Here is a 15,405-nt window from a genome sequence, read left to right as displayed (position 1 = left end):
AGTGAACCAGATGGCCTCTCCTCCAGACCAGCACAGCTACCAGTCCCAGAAACAAACAGACAACTGTCCTGCAGTTTTGTATGTTAGTCTGGTATTTTTTTTCTCTCTTTGCTTTCCTTCTCTTTTCCCTTCTAAACCCTTTGGAATCAGGCTCATAGTTTCTGATTTTATTTTTGGCTAATTCTTATCCTATCTATATCTATATCTATATCCCTTTTTTTCTTTCTTTCTTTCTCTGTTATGTTGTTTGTTTGTTTAATCAGGTATTTTTATTCAATATTTCTTTGATTGTCTGCCTGGTCTTTTTTGCCCCTTAATTTTTCTCTTTGTATGGAGTTAGGTCACCTGCCCTTTCCTTTTTTCCAGGCTTACTTCAAAGAACAAATCAAAGCATACCGGGAAGAAGGTCCAAACAATCCACCACTACAAGCAGTGGGATAGAGCAGCCAAATATGCAACAACAGAGTACATGCAAAACACTCCAAAAACACTTTATGAAGTGTCAGGCCCTAGACAATGTATGACCCCCTTTTTTTTTTTTAATTTTTTTTTCAACGTTTATTTATTTTTGGGACAGAGAGAGGCAGAGCATGAACGGGGGAGGGGCAGAGAGAGAGGGAGACACAGAATCTGAAACAGGCTCCAGGCTCTGAGCCATCAGCCCAGAGCCCGACGCGGGGCTCGAACTCCCGGACCGCGAGATCGTGACCTGGCTGAAGTCGGACGCTTAACCGACTGCGCCACCCAGGCGCCCCTGTATGACCCCTTTTTAATATGGTGGTATCACAGGTTCAGGACACATAACAAGCTATTAAAACATGTAAAAGACAGAACCCTAACCAAAATGATGAAATGCAGGAATTCTCCTCAATGAAAATTCCAGGAAGAAATGACAGCCAGAGAATTGCTCAAAACAGATCCAAACAATATATCTGAACAACAATTTAGAATAACAGTCATAAGACTAATAGCTGGGCTTGAAAAAAAAAGTATAGGAGACAGCAGAGAATCTACTGCTGTAGAGATTAAAGACCTAAGAAATAGTCACAAAGAATTACGAAATGTTGTAAATGAGATGCAAAAAAACTAGCAGCAGTGACAACCAGGATGGAAGAAGCAGAGGAGCAAATAGGTGAAGTAGAAGATAAAATTATGGAAATGATGAAGATGAGAAAAAGAAGGAAAGGAAATTACTAGATCACGAGGGGAGAATTAGAGACCTAAGTGATTCAATGAAATGAAATAATAGCCATATCATAGGAGTTCCAAGTTAGAAAGACTGAGAGAAAGGGGCAGAAGGTTTATTTGAACAAATTATAGCTAAAAACTTCCCTAATTTGGGAAGGAAACAGATATCCAAGTCCAAGAGGCACAGAGAACTCCCTTCAAAAACAACAAAAACAGGTCAACACCATGACATGATAGTGAAACTGGTAAAAATACAAAGATAAAAAGAGAATTCTGAAAGCAGTTAGGGACAAAAAGGCCTGCACCTACAAAGGTAGACATAAGGGTTGTAGCAGATCTGTCCACAGGCCAGAAGGGAGTTGCAGGAAATATTTAATGTTCTGAAACAGGAAACATATGCAGCCAAGAATCCTTTATCCAGCAAAGCTGTCACTAAGAACAGGAGAGATAAAGGCTTTCCCAGACAAACAAAACCAAAGGAATTCATGACAAATAGACCAGCCATGCAGGGAACCCTAAAGGGGATTCTGTGAGTGGAAAGCAGCAAAGACTACAAAGGACCAGAGACATCATCACAAGCACAAAACCTACAGATAACACAATGCCACTAAATCCATATCTTTCAATAATTACTCTGAATGTAAATAGACTAAATGCACCAATCAAAAAACACAGGGTATCAGAATTGATAAAAAAATAAGATCCATCTATATGTTGCCTACAAGAGACTCATTTTAGACCTGAGGACATCTGCAGATTAAAAGTGTAAGGATGGAGATCTATCATGCTACTGGATGTCAAAAGAGAGCTGAAGCAGCCATACTTATATTAGACAAACTAGATTTTAAAACAAACACTGAAACAAGAGATGAATAAGGTCATCATAATTAAGGGGTCTATACATCAATTGTAAATGTTTACGCCCCCAATGTGAAGAACCCAAATATGTAAATCAATTAATCCCAAACACAAATGTATAGATAATACTGTGATTATACGAGACTTGAATACTCCACTTAAAGCAATGGACAGATCATCTAGTCAGAAAACTAATAAGGAAACAACAGCTCTGAATGACACATTGGACCAGATGGACATAACAGATATATTCAAAACTTTTCATCCAAAAGCAGCAGAATACACATTCTTCCCAAGTGCACATGGAACATTCTCCAAAATAGATCATATACTGGGTCACAAAAGAGCCCCCAGAAATACAAAAGGATTGAAATCATACCATGTATATTTTGATATTGCAAAACTTGAACTAACCACAGGAAAAAATTTGGAAAGCACACAAATAGATGGAGGTTAAAGAACATTCTACAAAAGAATGAATGAGTAAACTTAGGAAATTAAAGAAGAAATTTTAAAAATATATGGAAGCAACTGAAAAATGAAGACATGACAGTCCAAACCCTTTGGGATGCAGCAAAGGCAGTCCTAAGAGGAAAATACATTGTAATTCAGGCCTATCTCAAGAAGTAAGAAAGGTCCCAAATACATAACCTAACTTCACACCTAAAGTAACTACAAAGGCAGCAGCAAAGAAAGCCCAAAGCCAGCAGATGATGAGAAATAATAAATATTAGAGCAGAAATAAACAATATAGAATACAAAAAAAAACTAGTATAAAAGATCAATGAATCTAAGAGCTGGTCTTTTGAAAGAAAAAACAAGTCTGGCCAGACTTCCCAAAAAGAAAAGACAGAGGACCCAAATAGATAAAATCATGAATGAAAGAGGAGAGATCACAACCAACACCACATAAATACAAACAATTATTAGAGAATACTATGAAAAAGCATATGCCACCAAATTGGACAATCTGGAATAATGGAAACACCCACATACTACCAAAACTCAAAAGGGAGGAAATAGAAACTTTGAACAGACCCATAGCAAATGAAGAAACTGAATCAGTTATCACAAATCTTCCAACAGGGGCACCTAAGTGGTTCAGTCTGTTAAGCATCCAACTTTGGCTTAGGTCATGATCTCACAGTATATGGGTTCAAACTCCACAAAGGGCTCTGTGCTGACAGTGCAGAGCATGGAGCCTTCTATGAGTTCTGTGTCTCCCTCTCCCTCTCTGCCCTGCCCCCACTCACACTCTGTCTCTCTCTTTCAAAAATAAATAAATATTTTTACAAAATCAAATGTTAAAGAAAATTTTTTTAAAAATCTCCCAACAAAAGTCCTGGGTCAGATGGCTTCCCAGGGGAATTCTACCAGACATTTAAAGCAGGGTTAATACTTATTTTTCTCAATCTGTTCCAAAAAACAGAAATTGATGGAAATCTTCCAGACTCATTCTATGAAGCCAGCACTACCTTGACTTCCAAACCAGACAGAGATCCCAATACAAAGGAGAATTACAGGCCAATATCCCTGATGAACATGCATGCAAAAACTCTCAACAAGATACTAGCAAACCGAATTTAACAGTATATTAAAAGAATTATTCACCGTGATCAAGTGAGATCCATTCCTGGGCTGCAGGGCTGGTTCAATATTTGCAAATCAATCAATGTGATACATCACATTAATAGAAGAAAGGATAAGAACCATATGATCCTGTCAATAGACACAGAAAAAGCATTTGACAAAATATAGCATCCTTCCTTAATAAAAATCCTCAAGAAAGCCCTGAAAGAAGGAATATACTTAAACACATTAAAGCCATATATGAAAAGCCTACAGCTAATATCATCCTCAATGGGGAAAAACTGAGAGCTTTCCCCTGAGATTAGGAACACAACGGGGATGTCCACTCTCACCACTGTTGTTTAACATAGTGTTGGAAGCCCTAGCCTCAGCAATCAGACAACAAAAAAGAAATAAAAGGCATCCAAATTGGCAAAAAAGTCAAACTTTCACTTTCCACAGATGACATGATACTCTACATGGAAAACCCAAAGACTCCACCAAAATACTGCTACAAATGATATATGAATTCAGCAAAGTTGCAGGATATAAAATCAATGAACAGAAATCAGTTGCATTTCTATACACTAATAATGAAGCAACAGAAAGAAATATCAAGGAATCAATTCCATCTACAATTGCATCAAGAACTATAAAATAAATACCTAGGAATAAACCCAAACAAAGAGATAAAAGATCTGTACACTAAAAACTATAGAATGCTTATGAAAGAAACTGAAGAAGACACAAAATAATGGAAACACATTCCATGCTCATGGATTAGAAGAACAAATATTGTTAAAATATCAATACTACTCAAAGCAATCTACATATTCAATGCAATCCCAATCAAAATAGCACCAGCATTCTTCACAGAGCTAGAAGAAACAATCCTAAAATTTGTATGGAACCACAGAAGACCCCAAATAGACAAAGCAATGTTGAAAAAGAAAAACAAAGTTGGAGGCATCACAATCCTGGACTTTATCCTGAATTACAAACATGTAATCATCAAGACAGTATGGTACTGGCACAAAAACAGACACACAGACCAATGGAATAGAACAGAGAACCCAGAAATGGACCCACAAATATATAGCCAACTAATCTTTGCCAAAGCAAGAAAGAGTATCCAATGGAAAAAACACAATCTCTTTAGCAAATGGTGCTGGGAAACTGGACAGCAACATGCAGAAAAATGAAACTGGACCACTTTCTTATACCTTACACAAAAATAAATTTGAAATGGATGAAAGACCTAAATGTGAGACAGGATACCATCAAAATCCTACAGGAGAAAACAGGCAGCAACCTCTTTGACCTTGGCCGCATCAACTTCTTATTTGACATGTCTCCGAAGGCAAGAAAAATAAAAGCAAAAATGAACTATTGGGACCTCATCAAGATAAAAAGCTTCTGCACAGCAAAGGAAACAATCAACAAAACTAAAAGGCAACTGACAGAATAAGAGAAGATGTTTGCAAATGCCATATCAGGTAAAGGGTTAGTATCAAAACTCTATAAAGAATTTACCAAACTCAGGGGTGCCTGGGTGGCTCAGCCGGTTAAGCGGCTGACTTCGGCTCAGGTCATGATCTTGCGGTCCGTGAGTTCGAGCCCCACGTCGGGCTCTGTGCTGACAGCTCAGAGCCTGGAGCCTGTTTCAGATTCTGTGTCTCCCTCTCTCTGACCCTCCCCCGTTCATGCTTTGTCTCTCTCTGTCTCAAAAATAAACGTTAAAAAAAATTAAAAAAAAAAAAAAGAATTTACCAAACTCAACACCTGAAAAAAAAAAATCCAGTGGGCAGAAGGCATGAATAGACAGTTTTTCTCTCTCTTTTTGTTAATGTTTCTTTTTGAGAGAGAGACAGATCATGAGTAGGGGAGGAGCAGAGAGAGGAAGACAGAATTCGAAGCAGGCTCCAGGCTCTGAGTTGTCAGCATGGAGCCTGAAGCAGGGCTCGAACTTACAAACTGCAAGATCATGACCTGAGCCAAAGTCAGACGCTTAACTGACTGAGCCACCCAGGTGCCCCGACACTTTTCCAAAGAAGACATCCAGATGACAAACAGACACATGAAAAGATGTTCAAAACATCGCTCATCATCAAGGAAATACAAATCAAAACCACACTGAGACACCACCTCACACCGGTCAGAGCGGCTAACCTTAACAACTCGGGAAACAACAAATGTTGGTGAGGATGTGGAGAAAGGGGAAACTTCTTGCAGTGTTTGTGGGAATGCAAACTGATGCAGCCACTCTAGAAAACAGTGTGAAGATTCCTCAAAAAATTAAAAATAGAATGACCCTATGACCCAGCAATTTCAGTACTAGGAATTTGTCCAAAGGATACAGGAGTGCTGATTCGAAGGGGCACATACACCCCAATGCTTATAGCAGCACTATCAACAATAGCCAAATTATGGAAAGTGCCCAAATGTCCACCATGATGGATGGATAAAGAAGATGTATACACACACACATACATACATACATACATACATACATACGTGCATACAAAATGGAATACTACCCAGCAATGAAAAGAATGAAATCTTGCCATTTTCAGCAACATGGATGGAACTGAAGGGTATTATGACAAGCGAAATAAGTCAGAGAAAGACAGATACTATATGATTTCACTCATATGTGGAATTTGAGAGTCTTAAAAGATGACAATAGAGGAAGGGAAGGAAAAATAAGATACAGAGTAGGAGGCAAACCATAAGAGACTCTTAAATACAGAGAACAAACTGAGGTTTGATGAGGGTGGGGGGGGTGGAGTGGTGGTGAAAATGGGTATAGGGCACTTGTTGGGATGAGCACTGGGTGCTGTATGTAAGTGATGGATCATAGGAATCTACTCCTAAAGCCAAGACTACATTGTATGTTAGCTAACTTAACAATAAAAAACAAACAAACAAAAAAAACCTTCAAATAATAGACTCTGAGTAAAGCAGATTAATCTCCATAATGTGGGTGGGCCTCATCCAATCAGTTGAAGGTCTTACAAGATAAAAGACTGACCTCTCCAAAGAAGAGGGAACTTTGCCTGCAGAATGCCACCAGATTCAAGTCTGCAACATCAATTCTTTTGTGGGTCTGCAGTCTACAAACCTGCCCTATAGATTTCAGACCTGGCAGCCCCCACAATTGTATGAATCAATTTCTTTAAAATTTCTTTTAAATAAATCTTTCTATATACATGTACACACATATACACACACATACACATATACATATACATATACATATACATATACATATACATATAATTCATCATTATCAAGTAGGGACAAAGATTGTGAACAGAGAGTATATGACAGGACTGTCAGCTACTCCCATTGGTTTTGTTTCTCTGCAAAACCCCAACAAACACAACGCCCTCCAGTTCACCATCTCTATCCCTCACTTGATAATGATCAATTACCTTCATCTTTATAAAACAGAAGTCTCTAAAACCTAAGACATGCCAGGACTGATACTTGATGGATTTTCTTTCTGGAATTTCCCTGTACATACATAGGTATAGCTTTATCTCTAGTTCAAAAAGTAACACATGCTTCTGGTAAACTAAGTAAATAGAAAAGACAATATAAAAGGCACCTCTAATCATCTAGTAATAACTACTCTTAACCTTTTAGTCTATGTCTCCACATCAAATTTAAGCTCCTCCTTAAATGACCATTAGATAACTGATTTTGTAAGGGGGGGGAAATATTTTTTTCTTCTTTATATTTTAGATTATTTTTTTTCAAACTATTCATCAAATAATTATCTTCAGTTGGAGAAATACCTCTTTCTAAGAAGACATAAACTATGTGTGGTATATTTGATGGGGTATTAAGATAAAAGGAGATTATTTTAGAAATTTTATTTGAGGGGCATCTGGGTCACTCAGTCAGTTAAGCATCCAACTTCAGCTCATGTCATGATCTCTCCGTCCATGAGTTCAAGCCCCACATTAGGCTCTGTGCCAACAGCTCAGAGCCTGAAGCCTGCTTCATATTCTGTGTCTCCCTCTCTCTTGGTCCGTTCCCCACTTGTGCTCTGACTCTCTCTCTCAAAAATAAAATAAAAACATTAAAGGAAACGTTATTTGATAAAATCTTAAGTATGAAAACATTTATCAAGAAGATAAATCTTGTATTTTTCACAGAAGTAATGATCTTATTATAGCAATGCACCATGTTTGTAAATACCAGCATAAAGTCTTGGACAACACTGGCCAGTCACAGAATATCAGTAGGTAGAATTGTATTGATTCCCCTGTTGTGTGAGATATATGTAGTACAATAGCTGATTTACATGTATGCACTATGCTACGTTTAAAATATATATGTACATATAAATGTGTTCAAAGAATATGCATTAAAATGTTTTTAAGATTAAAAAAAAGAAAAAGAAAAGGTCTCCTTTCACCTTCAAAATGAAGTTTACCCTTTAAAATGTATCAGACTTAATGACATTTGTATTCAATAGCTCTATATATAAACCTCAACCAGAAGCAACCAGCTCCTAGCCATTGAGAAAACACCTCTGCTGTGGTTACACAAACTATATAATCACACTGAATTTCCACAGTGAGCACAAACTAGAAGGAAGGGCCCAGGAACTGACATCTTACCAAGCATCCATCCTGATTCAAATGCTCTTTGGAATCCATACTAAGCTTCCTCTTTCTGTTGGGCTGTTTCATTGCCACTTTAGCACTCCTTAGCAAAGTGTTTTTCTGCAAAATAGTGCCACATAAAAAATTTAGGAGTTTTGCCCCTTTAGAATAACAAAAACGATCCCCCCAAAATTTTCTCATTAAACTTCTTCTAATTTGTTTCCATAAATACCCTGAAACTGAGGTGACATAAAAATTTCACTGTTGCTTTTACAGACACTACTATAATAATAAGTTAACGGGAAAAGAGATGAGTTTTCCGCCTCATCTAGAATTTATATCACAAAGAAAATAGATACTTTTCTTTGGTCTTACCTATTACATCATTTTTGCTTTGTTTTGTTTTGTTTTTGTTTTTTTGTTTTGTTTGCTTAGCTGATTTAACCAATTTGGATTCACTGCAATCTGCCTATTCAGATAGGCTGTACTCACACAGTCTGACCGTCCACAGGTGTCAAGGCAAAAATATTCTTGGTGAGAGGACTTTTGTCATACAAGGCATAGCACAGCAATCTGGAACAGAGAAAATAAAAAAAAACTTTACCAAACCAATTTATTATGACCACTCTTCAGTACACTAACAATTACAGTAGTGGATTAGTAACAAAATTAAATCAGTAGTAAAAAACTCTCAGCAAACAAAAGTCCAGGACCTGAGGATTCACAGGTAAAGTCTACTAAATATGGAAAGTAGAGCTAATAACTATCCCTCTCAAAATTATCCCCAAAAAATATAAAAGGAAGGAATTCTTCCAAATTCATGCTATGAGGACAGAATTACCCTGATACAAAGATCAGACAAAGGCACTACAAAAAAGAAAATTACAGGCCAATATCCCTGATAAACACAGATGCAAAAATTCTTCAAAAAAATATTAGCAAACTTAATTCAACCATACATTAAAAGGATCATTCACCAGAAATAAGTGAGATTTATTCCAGGGATGCAAGGATGGTTCAATATCTGAAAATCAATCACCATGACACACCACATTAACAAAATGAAGAATAAAAATTATATGACCATCTCAAAGATGCAGAAAAGCATCTGACAAAATTCAACATCCATTTATGATAAAAACGCCAAACAAATATGGTTTAGAAAGAACATACTTCAACAAAATAAAAGTCACATATGACAAAACCAGATTACTCAATAATTAAAAGCTGAAAGATTTTTCTCTAAGACTAGGAAAAAGACAAGGATGTCCACTCTCACCACTTTTATTCAACATAGTACTAGAAGGCCTAGCTGCAGCAATAAGACAAAAAATAATAATAAGAGGCACCCAAATTGATAAGGAAGAAGTAAAACTTTCATTATTTGCAGATGACATGATACTATATATAGTTGGCCCTCAAACAACATGGGTTTGAACTGCACATGTTCACTTATATGCAGATTTTTTGCAATAAACAAAGTACAGTCCTGTAAATGTATTTTTCTTCTTTATGATGTTCTTAATAACATTTTCTTTTCTCTGGCTTACTTTATTATAAAAGCACAGGATATAATATATGTAATATATAAAACATGGATTAATTGACTATGTTATCAGTAAGTCTTCTGGTCAATAGTAGGCACCTAACAGTTAAGTTTTTTTGGGGGGGTCAAAAGTTACATGCAAATTTTCAACTACACTGGGATTGGTGCCCCTAACCCCCACATTGTTCAAGGGACAACTGTACAGAATACCTTAAAGACTCCACCAAAAAACTGTTAGAATTAATAAATGAATTCTGTAAAGTCACAGGATACAAAATTAATACCCAAATATTTCTATACACTATGAGCAAAGTAACAGAAAGAAATTATAGAAACAATCCCATTTACAACTGCATCAAAAATAATAAAATACCTAGTAAAACATCTAACCAAGGAGTTGAAAGACCTGAACTCTGAAAAACATAAGACATTGATGAAAAAAAAAAGAAGATGAAACAAGTAAGTGGAAATATATACCATGTTTGTGGACTGAAAAAATTAAGATTGTTAAAATGTCCATACTATTCAAAGTAATCTACAGATTCAATTCAATCCCTATCAAAATGCCAATAGTATTTTTCACAGTATTAGGACAAACAATCTTAAATTTATTTTAAACTACAAAAGACCCTGGGGCACCTGAGCGGCTCAGTATGTTGAACATCCAACTTAGGCTCAGGTCATGATCTCACAGTTCATGAGTTTGAGCCCCGCATCGGGCTCTGTGCTGACAGCTCAGAGCCCGGATCCTGTTTTGGATTCTGTGTCTCCCTCTCTCCCTGCCACGCCCCTCCTCACACTGTCTCTCTCAAAATAAATAAACATTAAAAATTTTAAATAAAACTACAAAAGACCCTGAATACTTAAAGCAATTTTGAGAAAGAAGAACAAAGCTGTAAGTATCACAATCCCAGATTTCAAACTACATTACAAAGCTTTAGTAATCAAAACAGTATGAAACCAACACAAAAATAGATGCATAGATCCACAGAGCAGAATATCCCAAACTTACATAGTAAATAAATGTGTCACAAAGAAGGCAAGAATATAATACAATGATGAAAAAACAGTCTCTTCAATAAATTGTACTGGGGAAGGAGGACAGCTACATGTAAACGAATGAAAATGGACCACTTTCATTCACCATACACAAAAATCAACTTAAAATAGATTAGAGACTTGGGGCGCCTGGGTGGCGCAGTCGGTTAAGCGTCCGACTTCAGCCAGGTCACGATCTCGCGGTCCGTGAGTTCGAGCCCCGCGTCGGGCTCTGGGCTGATGGCTCAGAGCCTGGAGCCTGTTTCAGATTCTGTGTCTCCCTCTCTCTCTGCCCCTCCCCCATTCATGCTCTGTCTCTCTCTGTCCCAAAAATAAATAAACGTTCAAAAAAAAAAAAAGAAAATTTAAAAAAAAAATAGATTAGAGACCTAAATGTAAGACCTGAAACCATAAAATTCCTAAAAGGAAATGTAGGCAGTAATCTCTTCGACATCAGCCTTAGCAATATTTTTGCGAATCTGTATCCCCATGAAAGGGCAACAAAAGGAAAAATAAAAAAATAGCACTACATCAAACTCTTGCACGGCAAAGGAAACCATCAACAAAACAAAAAGGCTACTCACTGAATGGGAGAAGATATTTTCAAATGATATATCTAATAAAGGGTTAAAATCTAAAATATGTAAAGAACACATACAACTCAACACCAATAAAACAAATAATCCAATTAAAAACAGGGAGAGATCTTGAACAGACATTTTCCCAAAGGAGACATCCAGATGGTCAACAGACACATGAAAAGATTCTGAACATCACTAGTCATCAGAAAAATGCAAATCAAAACCACAATAAGGTATCATTTCACACCTGTAAAAATAGTATCAAAAAGTCAATAAAGTGTTGGCAAGGATACACAGAAAAGACAATCCTTGTGCACTGCTGGTGGGAATGTAAACTGGTATAGCCACTATGGAAAACAGTATGGAAATTCTTCAAAAAATTAAAAATAGAAATACCATACAACTCAGTAATTCCATCTCTGGGTATTCACCAAAAAAAGAAAAAGGAAAAGGAAAAGGAAAAGGAAAAGGAAAAGGAAAAGGAAAAGGAAAAGGAAAAGGAAAAGGAAAAGGAAAAGAAAAACAAAAACAAAAACAAAAACAAAAACAAAACAATAATTCAAAAGGATACATGCACCCCTGTGTTTACTGAAGCATTATTTAAAAAAAAAAAAGCCAAGGTTTAGAAGCAACCAATAGATGAATGGATAAAGAAGATGTTAAATAAATATATATAAATGTGTGTGCGTGTGTGTGTGTGTGTGTGTATGTGTGTGTATACACAACAGAATAATACTCAGCCATAAAAAAAGAATGAATTCTTGGCACTCATGACAATATGGATGGACATAGAGGTTACTATGCTAAGGGGAAAAAATCAGATAGAAGAAGACAAGTAGTATATGATTCACTTATATGTGAATCTAAAAAATAAAACAAATGAACAAATAAATTCATAGAGATAGAGAAAAAACTGGCAGTTTCCAGAAGGGAGAGAGATAGAAGGATGGGTGAAATAGATGAAGGGGGTTAAGAGATAAAAACTTCCAGTTATAAAATAAAAACATCATGGGGATGAAAAGTGCAGTATGGAAAATATAGTCAATAATATTAATAATAATGTTGCATGGTGATAGATGATAACTATACTTACTGTGGTGACCATTTCATAATGTATATATTTGTCAAATCTCTATGTTGTATTCCTGGAACTAATAAAATATTGTATGTCAAACATACTTCAACAAAAATAAAAATTAAAAAAACAAAATGAATACATAAATAACAGTAGACACTCTTTGAAAAATTATTTGGAATGTGTTTGATAAGCAGGTTAACCATTTTGGAAAACTTACCCATAGTTTTAGATGAGTACCACTGGAGCTATAATTCTCTTTGAAAATTTTTAACTACAACTGACATATAATTTTTAAGAAGTTTAGGGGCACCTGGCTCAGTCAGTTAAGCATCCATCCGGCTCTTGATTTCGGCTCAGGTTATGAAGCCCCATGTTGGGCTCTGCAATGAGCATGAAGCCTGCTTGGGATTCTCTCTGTCTCCTTCTCTCTCTGCCCCTCCCCAGCTCATGCTCTCTCTGTCACTCTCAAAATAAATAAACTTTAGGGAAAAAAAAGTTTAGCAGACCTAAATCATCTATAGTCCCCAGTGTTTTAGAATCATACATCCAACTTCTTCCTTGATATGTGCCCCTGAACAATGACCCCAGATACTATCAACTGAACATATTCACAACTGAGTTCATCATTTCCCCTCTCACTGCCTCCTAGTTCTGCTCTCTCTTCCTATTTGCAGTAATGACATGATTAATCACCCGTTTGCCCACCTCTGCCCCTCACAGTTCTTCAAACTAGACACTGCATAAGAGTACCAAGCCAATGGCAAGTGAAAGCTGAAATGTACTCTGGGTTCTGCACACGTGCCATTCCCTCTGCCATTCCCTAACACTGGCCGGTCAGAAAATGCATCTTTTTCTGATTCAAAGACTCCTTTTGGGCTAATGGTGGCCCTGACTTTGCCTGAGCCAGAGACCTAGGATCATTTACATCCTTTACATCACACCTCACACTCCATCACCGGGTTCTGCTCATTTTTAACCTACTCAACATTTCTTGAATTCATTTCTCCTACTCCTATTAACTCTGACTACCTCCAATCTTAAGCTCCAGCCAAGTTGTTTGGAACACTGCTTCTCAGCCCCATACTTTTACTGGTCTCTCAACCTCAGAACACCTTCCCTACTATCTGCCTCTCCTTTTTCAATCTCTAATTCTTAATCATTCTTTATTACTCAACTCAAAGAGACTTCATATTCTTGAGAAAAGTCTTCCTTGCCTACCTCCTGCTCCCAGTGGACCAGGTGTGTCTTACTTAAAATCCATTGTCTTGTTCTTATCTTTGTCACATTCTTCAACACCTTATACTATATATTTTTTTTATTTATAGATATGTCTCCCCTTATGTGGCTCTAAGCTTCCTTATGACAAAGATTCTAAATTACTGATCCTTATTTTTCTATTGTCTAGATAGTACCTGGATCACAATGGACTTTCAGGATGGGTTTGGGGCCCTTAACTGCATTAAGTGCATCTCTGAATTATAGAGAAGCCTCAAACACCTTAAGTTAGTGTTATTAGTTCTTGATCCCTACACCACCCCTTTTATAGTGCTATATGCCTAGATAAGTGTAGTTCTCTAACTTAACAACTCCTTTCTCTTTTTCTTTCATATATTAAAAAAAAATTTTGCTCATATCCATTTCCTTCTAGCCATTTGATATTTATGTCCTTAAGATAGGCACTTACATAATAAATTCAATAATATTACATTCATTTTGTAGGATATAAATAAAATTTATCATGCCTAGCTCCCAGTAATACTCTGAACATCTATGCAAATGAACAGCTTAGACTTGATGCCTTTAGCAAAGTATTATTGCACAAGACATAAGCACTGCCAAGGCTAGCTTGCATTTCATGACTAATAACACCCCATGGCTTGTCAAACTGAAATCATCTGGCCACTAAGGCTTTTCTCCTGCCATCAAAGTGATCTGTTTTGCTAATCCCTAGTAATTATCAATAACTCTGGTTTGTTAAAAAAAAAAACAAAAAACAAGAAAGCCTGAATTCATATTATGTACTGGAGAAAAAAGATGAATTTTTTTCCACTGAAAAGTTTCAAAATACAATTTAGTAACAATTGGATTTCCTTTAGATAATGAAACAAAAATACAAAATATACCCAACAGCCCATATAAGATTTTGCTGCCAGACAAAAAAGGAATTAAATATAATTCTTCATCAAATGCAACACAAAGGAGATGGATGATATGCAGATAGGGAGATGGACAGATAGAAGATAGCATGACACAGAAAGGGCGACAGGAAGGTTTTATATAACCCCTTCAAATGTCAAACCACAAGATATAGTCTACCAACAAAATAGAACACTTCTTTTGATATAAACTTAACCTGACATCCTTGACACAGTATCAAAATACATGGATTATTTTGATTGTCCTAATACATGGCCTACTCCCAGAAAGCCCCAAATGTCACATCAGTCACGTGGCTCCTTCCCGAGTTTTGAAGAAATAAAAAAAAAAAAAAAAATTAGAGCCAAGGAAGAATAGCGTCATATTCTAAAACACATTAAAGAAATATCATCCAGGGGAAATGAAGGTGAAAAATGACTAGGTGGCACTGCGCCCCAGGGTACTTTGTCTCTGTAACTATACCCAAGCACTAGCTATAATAGAAAACATTTTTAAGTGATTTTAATTAAAGACACTTCTAAATAGTATTTTAAAGCAGGACAGATAATAATGTAAATGATTTGTATTTCGATAGAAACTCTGGAAATAGTGCACTGATTTTCAAATTAATCCTCTGAATCAGTTTGATTTTCCTTCTCGGTTGTGGAATTTTCATCTTGCATACTGCCTAACACTTGTGTTACTGACCTCCTAATTAAGCAGACAAATTAAGATTATTACTTAGAAAAAATGTAAACAATTTTAATACTTCAAATTTTAAGTCTATAAATAACA

The 15,405-nt window shown here is 36.3% G+C and overlaps 1 protein-coding gene across 3 annotated transcripts in view; it reads right to left on the bottom strand.

Annotated features, from left to right (window-relative positions):
- L3MBTL4 (L3MBTL histone methyl-lysine binding protein 4) overlaps window positions 1–8,318 on the bottom strand; it is a 368,508-nt gene extending 360,190 nt beyond the window's left edge. For all 3 annotated transcript variants that reach the window (XM_047090320.1, XM_047090321.1, XM_047090322.1), the window contains exon 1: window positions 8,247–8,318. In XM_047090320.1, coding sequence (XP_046946276.1) covers window positions 8,247–8,318 — 72 coding nt within the window. The remainder of the gene's footprint in view (window positions 1–8,246) is intronic.
- Window positions 8,319–15,405: the final 7,087 nt, after the last annotated feature.

This window comes from Lynx rufus, unplaced genomic scaffold (genome assembly GCF_022079265.1).
Source record: "Lynx rufus isolate CCGP_SWC_20201006 ecotype Redwood Valley unplaced genomic scaffold, mLynRuf1.p SCAF_29, whole genome shotgun sequence".
NCBI lineage: Eukaryota > Metazoa > Chordata > Mammalia > Carnivora > Felidae > Lynx > Lynx rufus.
The sequence above is the reverse complement of the archived record's forward strand: the minus strand, read 5'-3'. Positions and strand labels throughout refer to the sequence as shown.